This window comes from Microcebus murinus, chromosome X (genome assembly GCF_040939455.1).
Source record: "Microcebus murinus isolate Inina chromosome X, M.murinus_Inina_mat1.0, whole genome shotgun sequence".
Classification (NCBI taxonomy): Eukaryota; Metazoa; Chordata; class Mammalia; order Primates; family Cheirogaleidae; genus Microcebus; species Microcebus murinus.
The window spans coordinates 30,809,989-30,824,766 of record NC_134136.1 but is presented as its reverse complement, the minus strand read 5'-3'; the positions used below and the strand labels follow the sequence as shown (position 1 = coordinate 30,824,766).

The 14,778-nt window shown below is 42.3% G+C and overlaps 1 protein-coding gene across 3 annotated transcripts; it reads left to right on the top strand.

Annotated features, from left to right (window-relative positions):
• The first annotated feature begins 1,773 nt into the window (after positions 1–1,773).
• TCEAL6 (transcription elongation factor A like 6) lies at positions 1,774–5,841 on the top strand. 3 transcript variants are annotated; one of them, XM_012758782.3, is made up of 3 exons: positions 1,774–1,961; positions 2,501–2,573; positions 2,900–5,841. In XM_012758782.3, the coding sequence occupies exon 3, from the start codon at positions 2,922–2,924 to the stop codon at positions 3,507–3,509; it is 588 nt and encodes a 195-aa protein (XP_012614236.2). In that variant the 5' UTR covers positions 1,774–1,961; positions 2,501–2,573; positions 2,900–2,921; the 3' UTR covers positions 3,510–5,841. The 3 variants fall into 3 exon arrangements, with proteins under 3 accessions (XP_012614236.2, XP_012614235.2, XP_075855494.1); XM_012758781.3 differs by having other exon boundaries at positions 2,895–5,837; XM_075999379.1 differs by lacking the exon at positions 1,774–1,961 and adding an exon at positions 2,053–2,074 and having other exon boundaries at positions 2,895–5,837.
• The last annotated feature ends 8,937 nt before the right edge of the window (positions 5,842–14,778 follow it).

Here is a 14,778-nt window from a genome sequence, read left to right as displayed (position 1 = left end):
TCTCATCCAAGGGGGGAGGGGGGCAAGGGCAAGATATGTAACCTTAACATTTGTACCCCCATAATATGCTGAGATAAAAAAGTCACTAAGCAAGTAAACAATAACCCACAAGACAGAGTGGTAACAAAACCGAAAGGAAGGGGAGAATCTGATTTCCAGAGTCTATACATTGTATTAAAAATCTACATATTCCAACAAAATTTTATGAGCTATACAAAGAAGAAAGTATAGCCCATGCATAGGAACAAAAATAAGTTACTAGGCACTATCTACGAGGAAGTCCATGTATTAGACTAACTAGATAAAGATTTTTTGTCAACTGTATCTTATATGTTTAAAGAGCTAAAGGAAACCATAGACAAGGGACTAAAGGAAAGGAGGAGAAGAATGTCTTTAGAGGAATAGAAATATAAAGAGATATAGAAATCATAAAATAAATAGAAATTCTAGAGCTGAAAAGTACAAAAACTAAAATGAAAAACCCACTAGAGGGATACAACATTAGATCTTAGGCAGAAGAAAGAATACGTGAATTTAAGATAGGTCAATTGAGATTATCCAATCTGAGGAGCAGAAAACAGAAGAACATGGAAGAATAAACAGAGTTGAAGAGACCTGCAGAACACCATCAAGTGTACTAACATGCATGATGGGAATTCAACAGGGAAAAGAGAAACAGAAAGGGGCAGAAAGAATTTTTAAAGAAATAATGGCTGAAAATTACTCAACTTTGATGAAAGACACTGTGTATCCAAGAAGTTCAATGCACTCCAAGGAGGATAATCTCAAAGAGAATCAAACCAAAACACATCATAACCATCTTGCCAAAACCCAAATACGTGGTACTATACTGCAGTAACAACAATATTGGCAGTTTCCTAGTTCTTTGGGTTGGGTGGTGGTTCCACAAACATGAAAGAGAAAAAGAATGGAAGAAAAGTGAACAAAAGAGAAGGAAAGGTGAAGAAAGGAATTAAGGAAGCAAGAATCAGTGAAGGGTGTGTTGTGAATCAAGGGTTATGATACCTCTGTGCATCTGAGGTCCATATTAAAAATGTCTTAATGCTTTCTTTACTACCTATCCGACATTCTTAAGAAAACGGGTCAAGTGTTGGAGGGTAAGTTTCAAGTGAGGAGAGAGGTCAATGGAAATGGTGAGAAGGAAGTTAGTGAAATCAGTTTGGGGTACATGGACTTTGAAGTCCCTCAGGGACATTCGAGTAGTGATGTCCAGTAGACAGTTGGCAAGGCTAATCTGAGATTTGGAGGAGTAAATATCCTAGAGATGTAGATTTGGGAGTCAGTGGTGTTTAGAGGGAGGCCAAGGAGATCACCCAGGGAGAGTGAACATGGGGACTTAGGAGAGAGGAGGCCCAGGACAGAATCCCAGGAGCACCAGCACTCAAGGTGGCAGCTCAACTCTCTGGCTGGCAGGCACCAGCACCTGGGCTGGAGTCAGGCAGAAGCAGCTTTGAAAGAGGGCTGTGGGTCTCAGGAGCTGAAAGCTCTTGGCACAGTAAGATACCCTCTCTGATCAGCTGTCACACCTAGTTATAGTGGGCATCTGAAAGGGATGCTGTGCAAGAATGTTGTGCTGTGCGATGTGCCAAGTAAAGCACCTGGGGTCAGAAAGCCACTCCTTCTCTTCTGGGACTCCTCTCTTTGTTACACACACCCCTCCCAGTGTCCTTAGCTTCCCGGCCCCTCCAGGATAGGGAGATGAGGTGGGCGGGGCGGGGGTGGCCAAGTTCCAAGCTCGGGTGACGCGGCACTCATGTGACTGGCCGGGCACAGACGTGGGCACCAGCCCCCGCGCCCAGCCGCCCGCTTGTCCGCCCGCCCTGCGGTCCGGTCCTGGCGCCCGAGCGGAACCAGCTCCCTGGGCTGCACGGGTGGTGGGCGAGCTGCAGGCGGGGTTCTGCATGCCGGAGGAGGCGCAGGCCTGTCCCTGGTGCCCGCAGGTCAGTGTGAAGGCGGGCACTGCCCGCCCGCAGACGCGGGGCAGGGGATGGAGTGGCTGGCAGTAGGACCCAGGAGCAGCGAGGAGGGGGCGGGGAAGGAATCTGAGGGACTGGTGAGGAGGGGGGCGGAAGGACCCCGCAGCGGCCCCAGCTAGCCTTCTCATCTCCCCTCTGAGCTCTCCATCCATTTTACATCTGGAAATTGGGGTGGGGGGGACGCCCCTGCAGTGCGACGGCGAAACGCAGACATATTCTGGAAATCAGCCCCTCTCACACTCTGCGCCTATGAAGACATGCTGACCTCCACGAAAAGGGGGTGTGATGGGGCAGGTTGCCTCCAGGAGAGGGGGACACAGGGACCCAAACGCAGTTTGGAAAGCATCCTGGTCTGGCGCCCAAGGCCTGGAGAGAAATGGCGGCTGGGGTGCGGGGGAGGTGGGGGAGGAAAACGTTGGGTGAAAAGGGCCTGGATTCAGGAAAGGGACACCTGTGAGCCCCCTGAGCGCGCAGCCCCTGCCCTGTCTCCTGTCTGTCTGCAGGTCTGCGTGTCTGTCGTTGCCAGCACTCTGCAAGGCCTGAGAAGGAGGAGCAACCTGTCCAGGATCCCCACAGGTCCGTGAAGGGGTGGGCGGCAGGGACAGGGACCCAGAAGGGTTGAGAGTGTGGAGTGCACAGCTTGTGCAGATTTGGGGGCCGACTGCCCAGGCGGAGGGAGTGTGGAGAAGGTGGCCGGGAATTCCCGCCAGGGAATGGTGGGCTCACGTGTGTGGGAGGACCGGTGGGGTAAGGGGCGGGCAGAAGGCACACTTGGAGGTCGGGCCAGGGTAGGGGAACCCTCAGCAGGGGCAAGATGCAAGTGTTATCCGGACCTGCTTTCTTCCCCATGCCCTCAGTCTCCCATGTCTCCTCTTTCCTCTACTCCTACCCACCCAGGACAGGAAAAAGAGGGGAAATCTCAACATGGAAAAACCCTACAATAAAAATGAAGGGAAACCGGAAAACAAGGGAAAGCCAGAAGATGAAGTAGAGCCTGAAGATCAAGGAAAGTCAGAAGAGGAAGAAAAGCCGGACGTGGAAGGGAAGCCAAAATATGAGGGAAAGCTAGAGGACAAGGGAGAGCCACATGATGAGGGAAAGCAAGAAAAGCAGGGAAAGTCGGAAGGTGAGGGCAAGCCACAAGGTGAGCGCAAGCCAGAATCCCAGGCAAAGCCAGAGAGCCAGCCGCCGGCCGCGGAAAAGCGCCCAGCTGAGGATTATGTGCCCCGGAAAGCAAAGAGGAAAACGGACAGGGGGACGACGGACGATTCCCCCAGGAACTCTCAGGAGGACTTGCAGGAAAGGCATTTGAGCAGTGAGGAGATGATGAGAGAGTATGGAGACCTGTCAAGGGCCCAGGAGGAGCTAAGGAAAAAGCAGAAAATGGGTGGTTTTCATTGGATGCAGAGAGATGTACCCGATCCGTTTGCCACAAGGGGCCAACGGGGCATCAGGGGAGTGAGGGGCGGAGGTAGGGCCCAGAGGGGCTTACATGATATTCCATACATTTAACGCCTTTGGCCTTCAATTCTGACGTCTCTGATGAGAATATTGCTGGCCCTGCTTTCCCTGGCAGATTTTGCCAGGCTGTGTGCTTAAGCTGATCATTTGCTTTAGATGTCACTCTTGTTACCAGCAGCCTTTTGATCCAATGACAGCGCTCTTTTGGTAGAGGATTTTCACCCATGTGCATGAAAGAATGTTCATAGTACATTGTAAAATAACAATAAAGAAAAAACAGTTTGTAGGACCACATACACAGTATCAGCCCACTTTTGTAAAACTGTAAATATGTTTGCATAATGTATTTGTGCACAGAGAAAACTCTGAAAGTGTGTATGCTTAAAAGTAGGCAATGGTTATTCCTGTATAGTGGCCAAGGATAGGTATAGCATGTACTTAAAAATGAGTCCAATCACCTGATGGGTAGGTACCTCCATGCCAGGCCTCTGCTGTTGTGCCCATCCCTATGTCTTCCTTGTTTGTAACCAGGTCAGCGGGCACTGCTGCCCCTTCTCCTGAGTCCTCTACCATCTTATGACTCCCCCTATGTGTAATTCTTTTTCTTTTCTCTACTCATTCATCTCTGCTTCTTCCTAAAGGATATGGATTACATTTGTCATAATAAAAATAAACAAAATCAGAAAACAATACATAATAAGCATTTGAACTGTGCAGTGAGCTTTTGACGGCAATGAAGACACTTAAAATTCATGTTTTCAGAAAGTAAGATGACAGGTAAAACTCATATTATCTCTGGGACTCATAGCTAGAGGAATCAACTTGGTAATTATAATAGATCTATTGCTTTAAGGGTTAGTCTTGTCACCTGTGAAATGGGGATAATAGTTGCTTCACAGGACTGCCCAGTATATCAGATGAGGTGCTGAATATGTGAGATGTTTTGTGAGCTGGCCCCCAGCAGCACTTGGGGGAGGAATGGCTCCTGCACCATTCCCATGTAGTAGCAAGAACATGAATGGAATCAGACAATTGGGGGAGGGCTGAAGGAGGTCTCACTCATGCCCAGGAACAAGTCCAGGCAGCTGAGAGGTAGATGCCACTCTCTCCTGGGTACTGCCATGTCTGCTGGGTGTTGTGCCCTTTCTCCTGTGTCCTGCACCCTTTACTAACAGAGCCTTTAAGGTGCCAAAGCCCTGACAATTTCTCTGGAGTCACTGGTGAGTCAATGTCCACAAAACCCTTGATCCCTCCTCTATAGAAGGGATCCCTCCTTCACAGAAGTGGATAAAATTCTCTCCCCACTTTAGAATTACTTTCACCAGTTACCCCTGGGTTCCACCCTAGTGCTGCTTGGGCCCCTTATTAATACCTTTCAGATGCTTTTTTTTTGCAAAACAATCATTTATGTGTAATTTCTTATTTGTGTTTTTTTGCATACATAAATATTCCCATCACAAAATTCAGATATTGCAGGCTAGACATATTTGTGTGATATTTTTTTCTGTGCTGTTCACGTGGATTAATTGTCTGCAGACTTTGTCTGCAGACTTTCTCAGGTTGCGTTCATTTTCAGGAAACTCATCAGGCCCCACCTTAGCAGTTCAGCAGACCTATCAATACATTTGAGTTTTAAATCCTTAGTAGTGAACATACTGTGGTCCATGGACCAGCTGCATCAGCATCACCTGAAAGCTAACTAGAAATGCAGAATCTCAGGCCCTAATTCAGCCCTATTGAGTTAGAATCTTTATTTTAACACAATCCCAAGGAGTTTCCTATGCACATTGAAATTTGAGAAGCACCAGCTTAGGGGAAGACTCTTTTCAGGCTCCCTACCCCCACATTTATGCAAAACATGTGCCTCAAGTATAAATATATACACTGTATAAGCCCCATCACAAATTAATATACCCATGTTTGCCAAACTGCAGTTGTTCTTCCCCCATGCAAAGTAGACCTTGAAATCAATTCAGTGGGTCAAGACTTGAAATTTTTTAATGAGATATAATAGAATAGAGTTGAATAGAGCCAAATAGAAAATATCAAATTGCATTTCAATTACAGCAAATATTGTTTTGTGAAATTTGTATTTCAGTTACGTATGCTTGTATGCGTGTATACCATGGGTTGTGATAAAAAATGTATTTCTGACTGTGGGCTGTGGTTAAAAACATTGACAAACATACATTAGACTCTACATCTTAAAGTATAGCCTGTCCATTTAATACTTGTATTTCTAGTGCCCAATACAAATACCTGACAAGTAGTACATACTTAATAAAAGTGTAAATAATAATGAGTCAGGAACCACATGTTCTTCTCCAAGTTTAGCCCCTGTCTATATAAATAACCTTGAACAAATAAATTATCTAGCAGGCTTTACTTACAGTCCCCGAAGGATAGGGAAGTCAAGGGCTTCACAGGCTCAACAGGGCCTGTTGTACTTAATAGTAAAGCTGCCATTAATAAAGAATACATAGTCAGCAGCACCAAGGAGAGCTCCTGGGCTGTAGAGGGTGAAACTTCTCAACTCCAGTCAGGCAGGCTCTGTAAAAGCAAACTAAACAACTGTGGCATCTGTGTTGTAAAAGAACCCAATGGAGGGTTCTGTATATGCCACAGGAGCACAGCCTCACAAGGAATAGAAGAATGCCTGCCAGGGTGGGAGAACAGTGGATAGAGGGCTGACCTAGAGTGGTAGCAGTTGAGTATATGCCTCAATGATCTTGCTCCACTTAGCTGGGGGATGATCTTGCTCCACTTAGCTGGGGGTGGGGGGGGGAGGGAATTAAGGTCTTGGCTTTTAGAGACAACATATATCCTATTTGTTTTCTGCTTGGAATTCATATGGTTTCCAGTTTTGAGTGGTATCCAGAGCAAGAAGAAGGCCTACAGTAGGTCCAGATTATAGCACAAGCTTCTTTGACACTTCAGCCTCATGACCCTGTAGATACAATTGTATCATGTCTGTGCTACATAGAGAGGCTCCATAAAGTCTTAGAAAGCCCCAGTAGTAGAATTAAAGTATACACCCTGGAGTTTTAAAGCAAAACTATGCTATCTTTTCTTGGCATCTAGTCTACATTTGAGAAGTTGCTCCTGGTGTGCTACCAGACCTTGGTAGAGGCTTAACACCTGACCACAAGGTATTAATTTTCTGCACAGCTGAGATACACTTAATGAACTTGTTTCTGTCTATTCTGTTGAATAATAACATTTGGTGTGAGCATCAGCTTTCCACCATTAATTGCAAATGGTCTTAAAAGATCAGGCCTGAGTAAGCAAAGAAGGCATAAGTAAATTTAATGGGCAGTTGGATCAGACTCTCTTGATACTAATCCTGCTATTTCATTGTCTTCCTCTCAACCTATATATATCATATTTGGCCTTGTGGGGTGTTCTTCATCCTCATGCCCAGTTAGAAAATGATGGGTAAAACAATGTCTCGATTTCAGGGTTACTATTTTCATATATTGATAGTAGGTGCAAATGGATGGTTGCTTCACCGTATTCTCACTCAGGCATAACCCAGAAGCACAGTGGAAAAGAGACAAGCTACCAGTGAGTAGGATTTTGTGTGGTTCATATGGTTATCCATTTTGTGTAAAACCTTTCATGGCTAGAAATATGGATTTCCTCTGCCTCATGAGCAATAACTAAAAAAATTGGCTGGTCAGGGACTTGTAGAAAATTAAACTGGAAAATTAATGATGAAGAGGTCTGGGAAATAGGTTTTTAGATAGACCACTCATGAAGGACACAGTTAGTAAAGATATTTGTGTCCCATAATGCAATGGTTTACTATTACATAACAAATTACCACACACTGAGCACCTTAAAAAACACACATTTGTTAGCTCACAGTTCTGTAGGCCAGAAGTCTGGCATGCCATAATTGTGTTCTTTGCTTAGAGTCTCACAAAGCTGACATCAGTGTATCAGCCAGACTGAATTCTCATATGGAGGCTCTAGGGGAAAATGAGAAGATCTTCGTCCAAGATCATTCAGGTTATTTTCAGAATTCAGTTCCTTAGCTGTAGGACTGCAGTCCTTTTTTTTTTTTTCTTTTTTGCTGGCCGTCAGCCATGCTGTTTTCAGATCCTAGAGTCCACGTCCATGTGGCCTCCTCCAATGTCCACTGGGCAATGGCACATTGATTCTTTCTTATGCTTCTAATTTCTGACTTCTCTTGTCTCTGACTCTAGACCCTTATTTAAAGAGATGATATGATTAGGTCAGGCTCACCTAGATAATCTTCCTATGTTAAGATCAACTGATTGGGGACCATAATGACATCTGCAAAATCTCTTCACTTCAAGACATAGATTAGTATTTTATTGAGTGACTGGAAATATATATATATATATATACCATGGCTGGTGATTTGAGGAAGTCATCTTAAAATTCTGTCTACCATAGTCTGGTCCCCAAATTTATGTCCCTTTCAAATGCAAAACACATTTAACTCCTCCTAAGATTCCCAAGAATCTCACTCCATTATAGCATCATCTCAAAAGTTAAAATAGCATTGTCTAAACTAGCTAAACCAAATGTGAATGAGTATCTTGGGCATAATCCACTAAGTAAAGCTCCTGAAAACATTCCTCTCCATCTGTGAATCTGTGAAACCAAGGAGACAAATTCTCTGCCCACAAAACTCCCAAAATATGATGATGAGACAGACACAGGATAACAATTTTAGAAAAAAAATGGGTAAAATGGAAGATAAAAAGAGGTCACTGGCCCCAAATTCCTTTATTAGTTTCAAGGCCTGGGAATCTTTACCCTCTGTGGTCTTGGCTCTATCCTCTGGACTCTCAGTTCTATACCCTGAGCTCTTAGTTGTAGTATCTGAATAATCTTTCCTTTTTCATTAAAGGTAGAATGTGTTCCCAGCTGAGTAGTTTTATCAGGCCATTTCCCATAAGGAGAATTTTAAGGGTCTGGCATTTTCTTTTCATTTTATACTGTCCTGTCTCTTTCATTCCAAGCTGACTGTATTTCTGCTGATACAATTTTCTTAAGAATCTTTTGAGTCTTGCATAAATTTCACTGGGTTTTACTCCATTGAAGAAAATCCACACTCAAAAATATTTTTGAAATCATCTTTCTCTATTTTTGACTTCTGCTGAGGTGGCTGAGTGTGGCTGTTCTCAGCTCCTATAGGCTGTGCACATTCCTTGCCACATGGTGCCCTCCAGCTCCAAACCAGCAGTGGCACATTGAATCCTTCTGTGCTTTGAATCTTTTATTTTCCTGTCTCTGACCTATAGACTCAGCCCCTCTGGTTTCATTGAGAGAATGTGTAAGTCATACATTTAATCTTGAAAATGACCTTTGTGTGACTGAATGCTCTCACTTTCTTATCTTTCTGAGCTTTCAGCAAAAGGTTGTGTCAAGCACATTCTCAGCTTTTTCTTTATGTCATAATTTCAGAAGGAATCTCTTAATTTCAGTGAATTTTGCCATTTGGATAGGATGGGTATTTCCCAAATCATTAAGCTCTTTCCTTTATGTTTAACAGATATTCCCTCAATTTATATTTCTTGTCACATTTTGTTATAAGCAACAAGATTAGGCTACAACTCAGAACTTTGCTTGGAAATTTTCTCAGCTAAGCATTCAAGTCTGTAACAAGTTCTACTTTCCACCTAACTTTAGGAGATATTAATAATTTCTCTAATCTTCATGCCACTACACATAAACATCTCTCTTTCTCTAGTTTCCAGTAATATGCTCCTCACATCTTGCTGACCCCTCACCAGCAGGGTCTTTAAGGCATAGATTTTTCCTTATAGTTGGATCAAGTAATCATGTTCCTCAAAATTTTCCCAGCCTCCTTCTACTGCCCATTTCCCCAGCCACTCTCACCTTTCTAGATATTTAGTACTTTCAGTACCAAAATCTGTAATAGTATTCTGTTACTATGTAACAAATTACTTCAGATTTAGCAGCTTAAAACAATACCTACTTATTTGGCACAGCATGGCTGGATTCACTGTTCAAGGTCTCACAAGGCTAAAATAAATATGTCAGCAGAACTTAGTTCTTATCTGGAGGTCTTGGGAAACAATGTACTACCAAGCTCATTTTTGTTGGCAAAATTCATGTTTTGTACTGTAAGTCTGAGATCCCCAGTTAGGATAGAAGCAGATCACCTTAATCCAATTTGGGATTGATTTTATTTAAAGCTGGGGTTTAGACCTTGTGAGGGAAGGTTTATTTTCCATTCATCTTTATTTTTAAAGCACAACCTTATCTGTTCCCAACTGAAATTCAAGAATGTATACCAGGACTCGTCCTCATTTGGAAACTGAACTTCAATTTCTGTGTCCCAGCCTCTTGAGACTGCTGAAAACTTTACTCACCTCTCATCCTGATACCCTCAACTTTCCTATCAATGAATACCTCAAGGCAAAAAGGTGTGTCAAGAGTAGGGTTCCTCTCTGTGGGCTACTTTTCTCTTCAAGATTTTGGTGTCACAAGTCTTCACTGCCTTGTTATCTTTCCAATGTCTTCAAACAGATTGTTTCGGTTTTGTCCAGCTTTTCTAGTAGTTCTTCATGGAAAGGTTTGCTCTGAAACAAGCTAATCTGCCATTACTAAAAGCCTAACTTTTGTTGTCCCCCTAATTATTAAGAACATTTCCCTTAATAGATGCCCTCTGCCGATCACTTAAGTGAAAAACAAATGTTTTGACACTCTGTCCACCTTGTGAGCAGTCCATGCACATACTTCTCCTCCAGACCTCCTTGTGACAAAGTTTCCAAGTTTTGTTCCTTCCAAGACCCTGAGAAGCCAGCCAACCCACTTGCCATTGCTCATGAATCAGGCTTTCTATTTCCATACCAGGTAAACAATATGTCATCTGATTTTCTGCCCATTAAGATTTCCCTTTGCCACTGTCTACCCCTGAGTGAGATTGCAGTACAGCAGCCTTCCTCTTCCACTAGGTTCCAGAATGCTATGCACATCCATCTATAAACCAGACCCACACTCCTTTATTCTCCAGTCACAGAGAATGTCCCACTAGGCCACAAATGTGGGTTGATAGAGAGGTGGCCAAACAGTAGGAGAAGGCTCCTTGAGAGTCTGCTTGTGCAGTTTTCTTGTGCTTTGTAGTCATGTTTAGGTTCAATCTGCTATTTATAATTCTCATCTTAAAATGTAAAGCTGCTGCACATGTCTAGTCTTGTGGTTTGATGAATCAAATAGTGCCCAGTCCATGATAAGCATTTTGGGTTACATAGTTACTTGGAATTCCATATTCAAATATTGAGTACCTGCCAGCACCTAGGAGCTACTTTTTAAATAGAGAACAATTGTTGCCTTATTTCCTATATCTCCTTATTTCCATAAGCCCCTCAATCTGATTATTGGTTATGATACAGTTCAGGGTCTCCAGAGATTAGCATCACTTTAGAGGCTTTAGCTAATAACTCATAGGAAGCCTTGGTATTTCCTTTTCCTTATGCAAACTCTGAAAAGCATCTGTAGGTCCTACTGGGGAAGGTATGATGGAAGATTCATAGCACACACCAGTGGCTGCAGGATCATACCTTAGAGGTAGCCTACTTTCCCTTAAGCTGGGCAATAGGTTGAGAAACCCCACCATAGCAACTCAAGTTAGGCTTTCTAGCAGACCTAGAATTTTTTTCTACCTAGATATGGCAGGCAGCATCTGATAGGCTTCTCAATTATTTCATTTTTAGGATTGCTCTGATTAGCCATCAACAAAGATCCCTGTGGTTCAAAAATCTTTAAATTACCATTTAATTCCTGTGGCTTATTGTAGTAAGTTGCACTTGCCTTGTTTCAGAAAATTAAGCCCTGTCACCTGAACTTCACTGCTCTGAGATCGCATAATTCACATTAAGATCAGGTAGTCAAATTCCACTGCAGAATTCTCCTCTATCATTCCCAGCCTACAGAGCACAGGCCCACAGAAATCTTCAAGTATGCTGGTGACCCTCTCACCAGTGCATTTCTTAATGCCTTGGAGTATGTCTGCACAAATGCCCCTAAACCATATATAAGGGTTTCACTCCTCCCCTACTAGTGTCTTACTTGATTGCAAAAGCTACTATAGGTGGAGCATTTAATAAGCAGTGAAACTGCAACATTATGAGGACCTAGGCTTGGTTCTCAGCCATATCTACCCTAATATGAGGGACTCCTTCAAACTTGCCATGGAGGCCTTCTGGTGCTCTATATGTGTTCTCTATTTTATTTTCATAGCTTCCAATGTCCTTTTTCTATGCATACTCTTTAAGGTCATGAGATGAACACAGGTGACTCCACAACCTTTTTCATAATTATTTTGGCCTCAATGCTTAAGTGACATAGCCACTTGATTTCCCAAAGCTTTGGGTTCTACCTGCACTTCATCTCGTGCCATCAGTGCTGTTTGAGTAATCATGATGCTACTACATGCCATGTACCTGTGAACCCCTACTAACACCCGCCTTCCACTTTCCTGACCTCCATTATAAGGAGGTGATTCTTTCCTTTCTCAAATAAATGAGCAGCCCAATTCCTGGAGTAACTTCTTATGTCTGCTTATGTATATAAGAAGTGCATGAAAAAGGGGTCACATTCACATTGGAAATTATGAGGGGAGTTTTTAACAAAAGAGAATACATAAAAATTGGGGAGGATATTAGAGAACTACAGAGATAGTGTAATAAAGCATGGCTAATAAAAGTGGGATTGCCAGCAGTAAGCCTAGGGACAAAGGCAAAGACAGGTTACTAAAACTTGGAGATACAGAGCCTATGTGAAGAGGGCCACCTTTTAGGAACCTTGATAGAAGAGATTCCATCAGGATCTGATGACACAGCAGGGGACAAGCTGGAGGGGGGCAAAATTTTCTGACTACATTCTTTACTGCTGGTTTCTGAGCACAAAGGAGCCCTTTGATGTGGTCCATATAGGTAAGACTCCCCTGGGACACAGAGCAGGGTAGAGAAGTGTGGAAAGTGAATTAGGATTGGAAGATGAGGAGATATCCAGCAAATGGGTGAGGGCCATGCTAGTAGTACTGACCAGGAATTGTGCCTGCAGCTTTATTTACATGAGGAGGAGGGTAAAAGGCATATTGTTCTAGGAGGGTTAACTCTAGCAAGACTGAGATTTGCCTGAGCTGAAATAAGAAATGCACCCTCATGGCACCGACCCATAGTAAAAGCATAAAACATACTGGTTAAGAGTGTTGTTTTATAACCATGGGTCTGAGGGGTTTCATTGTCAACTTCAACTTCATTGTCAACTTCATTGATAACAGTGAGATTGATCTTGTCTTGGTGAACCTGTCTACCAAGAATTCTGCTACTGAGGCTGTCTACAGAGCAAGAATATGCCTACACAATCAGCAGTATACCAGAAACCTGGACTGAGACTCCATTTTGCATCATCTGGTTTTCTATACATACATTAATGTTTCCTGACCTGAAGGGTAAAGTGAATCTTGTCAGAGCTCTTATAGAGAGGAAAAAACAACTGAAGCTCATAGCCGGCCACTCTGGATTCCTCACTATGAGACAGGTTTTGGTTATGATATACATATTTAATGCTGTCACTATATCACATTTATTTTTTTGCAATAAACTGTAGATTTGCAATCATCGCCATTTGAGGTCCCATGAGTCTTCTTTAGCAATAGAACTGTATAGCTGTCACAGTTATCATGGCATCTAGAGCAAGAAATACACCATACCGTGAGATACCTTGCTTTTGCCTTTGTTTACAGGCATGATTTTCTCTAAAGACACTTTCAGGATATATGCAATAGATATATTAATCCTTACCTTTATGGATTCATACTCCTGACCTTTGTTTTATAACTTAGAAAGGCCTTTATTTCCCCCTACCAAAAAAAAATGAGACACTGTAACTTTTTCTTCTGCTTACCTTATGGTTTACACTTAATATGACTAAGATCATAATGAATATATAAATCAGTGGTGATTAGCCTTTAGTGTGAATCAGAATCACCTAGGGAGCCTGTCAAAAATGGAGGTTCTAGAGCTCCACTCTGTGGATCCAAGTTGGAGGTCAGAAGTTCACATTTTCAACAAAGTCCTTTGGTGATTCTGATATGTGGCAAACCAGCACACTTTAAAAATTCATGAATAGATATCACAAGAATGGAAGAATAGGCACCACATGTACTTGCCATCAAATTGGAATTAACTGATCAACACTAAGGTGCTCACATGGCAGTAATATTCTTTAGGGATTGTAGAGTTGAGGGTGGGTAAACTCACAACTAAAGGACACAGTGAGCATGGTAGGGGGGAAACAGCATGCCTCAAAGCATGGTTTGGGTGTAGCAAAGTTATAACATGTAACCAAAATGTTTTTACCCCCATAATATCCTGAAATAAAAAAATTAAAGAAATTTTCATTAATAAAATGAGATAAGATTAAATTTGTGGTGCAGACACTTCTCCACAGTGTTCCTTTTAGAACTGCAAGTAAATGCTGGCAGAGAAGTAGAGTCCACAGTTATTTATGTAAAGAATGATCTGGGACAAGAAATCTTGACTCAGCTATCATTATTTACACATTTATTAATATTAAGAACCTATTACCTGTCAGGAACTGTGCTAGGCATTAGGGGGTACCAGGAAAAGAACAAGCTGTGCTTTGAGAAGCAAAATCCAATTTTTCTCAACTTTTAAAAACTGCAGCCCATAGTCATCACAATTCAGGTATATACATGTACATATATACATAACTGAAACACAAATTTCACAAAACAATACTCATTCTACCTACCTGTAAGACAACCTAATATTTACTATCCGGTTCTGATCAATTTTATTCTATTCTATTTCATTAAAAAATATTACACGTCTTGACCCACTGAATTTGTTTTAAACTCTACTAATGTAGAGAAGTGAAACTGCAGTTTGACAAACACAGATTTAACAATCTGTGATGTAAATCCTATGTAGCACATATATTTATCCTTCTAGGCATATATTTCATGAAAAGGTGGAAGTGGGAAAGATAAGAGTCTCCTTGCAAATATGTGCTTCTCAAACCTTAATGTGCACAGGAATCACCTACAGCTCTTATTAAAATCAGAAAAGATTCTGATCCAGTAGATCTAGGGTGGAGACTTCAGATTCTACATTTCTAACTTATCTTTCAAGTGATGCCAGTGCAGCTGGTTCATGGGCCACCATTTGAGTAGCAATGAATACTGTAAAAATCACAAATTTGGGAAGATATGTTAAACTGGTAAAGTGGGACCTGTCAGGAGTTGCCCACAAGAGAATTTCCTCTAAGGAAAAAGTGCCACTCAAATTTT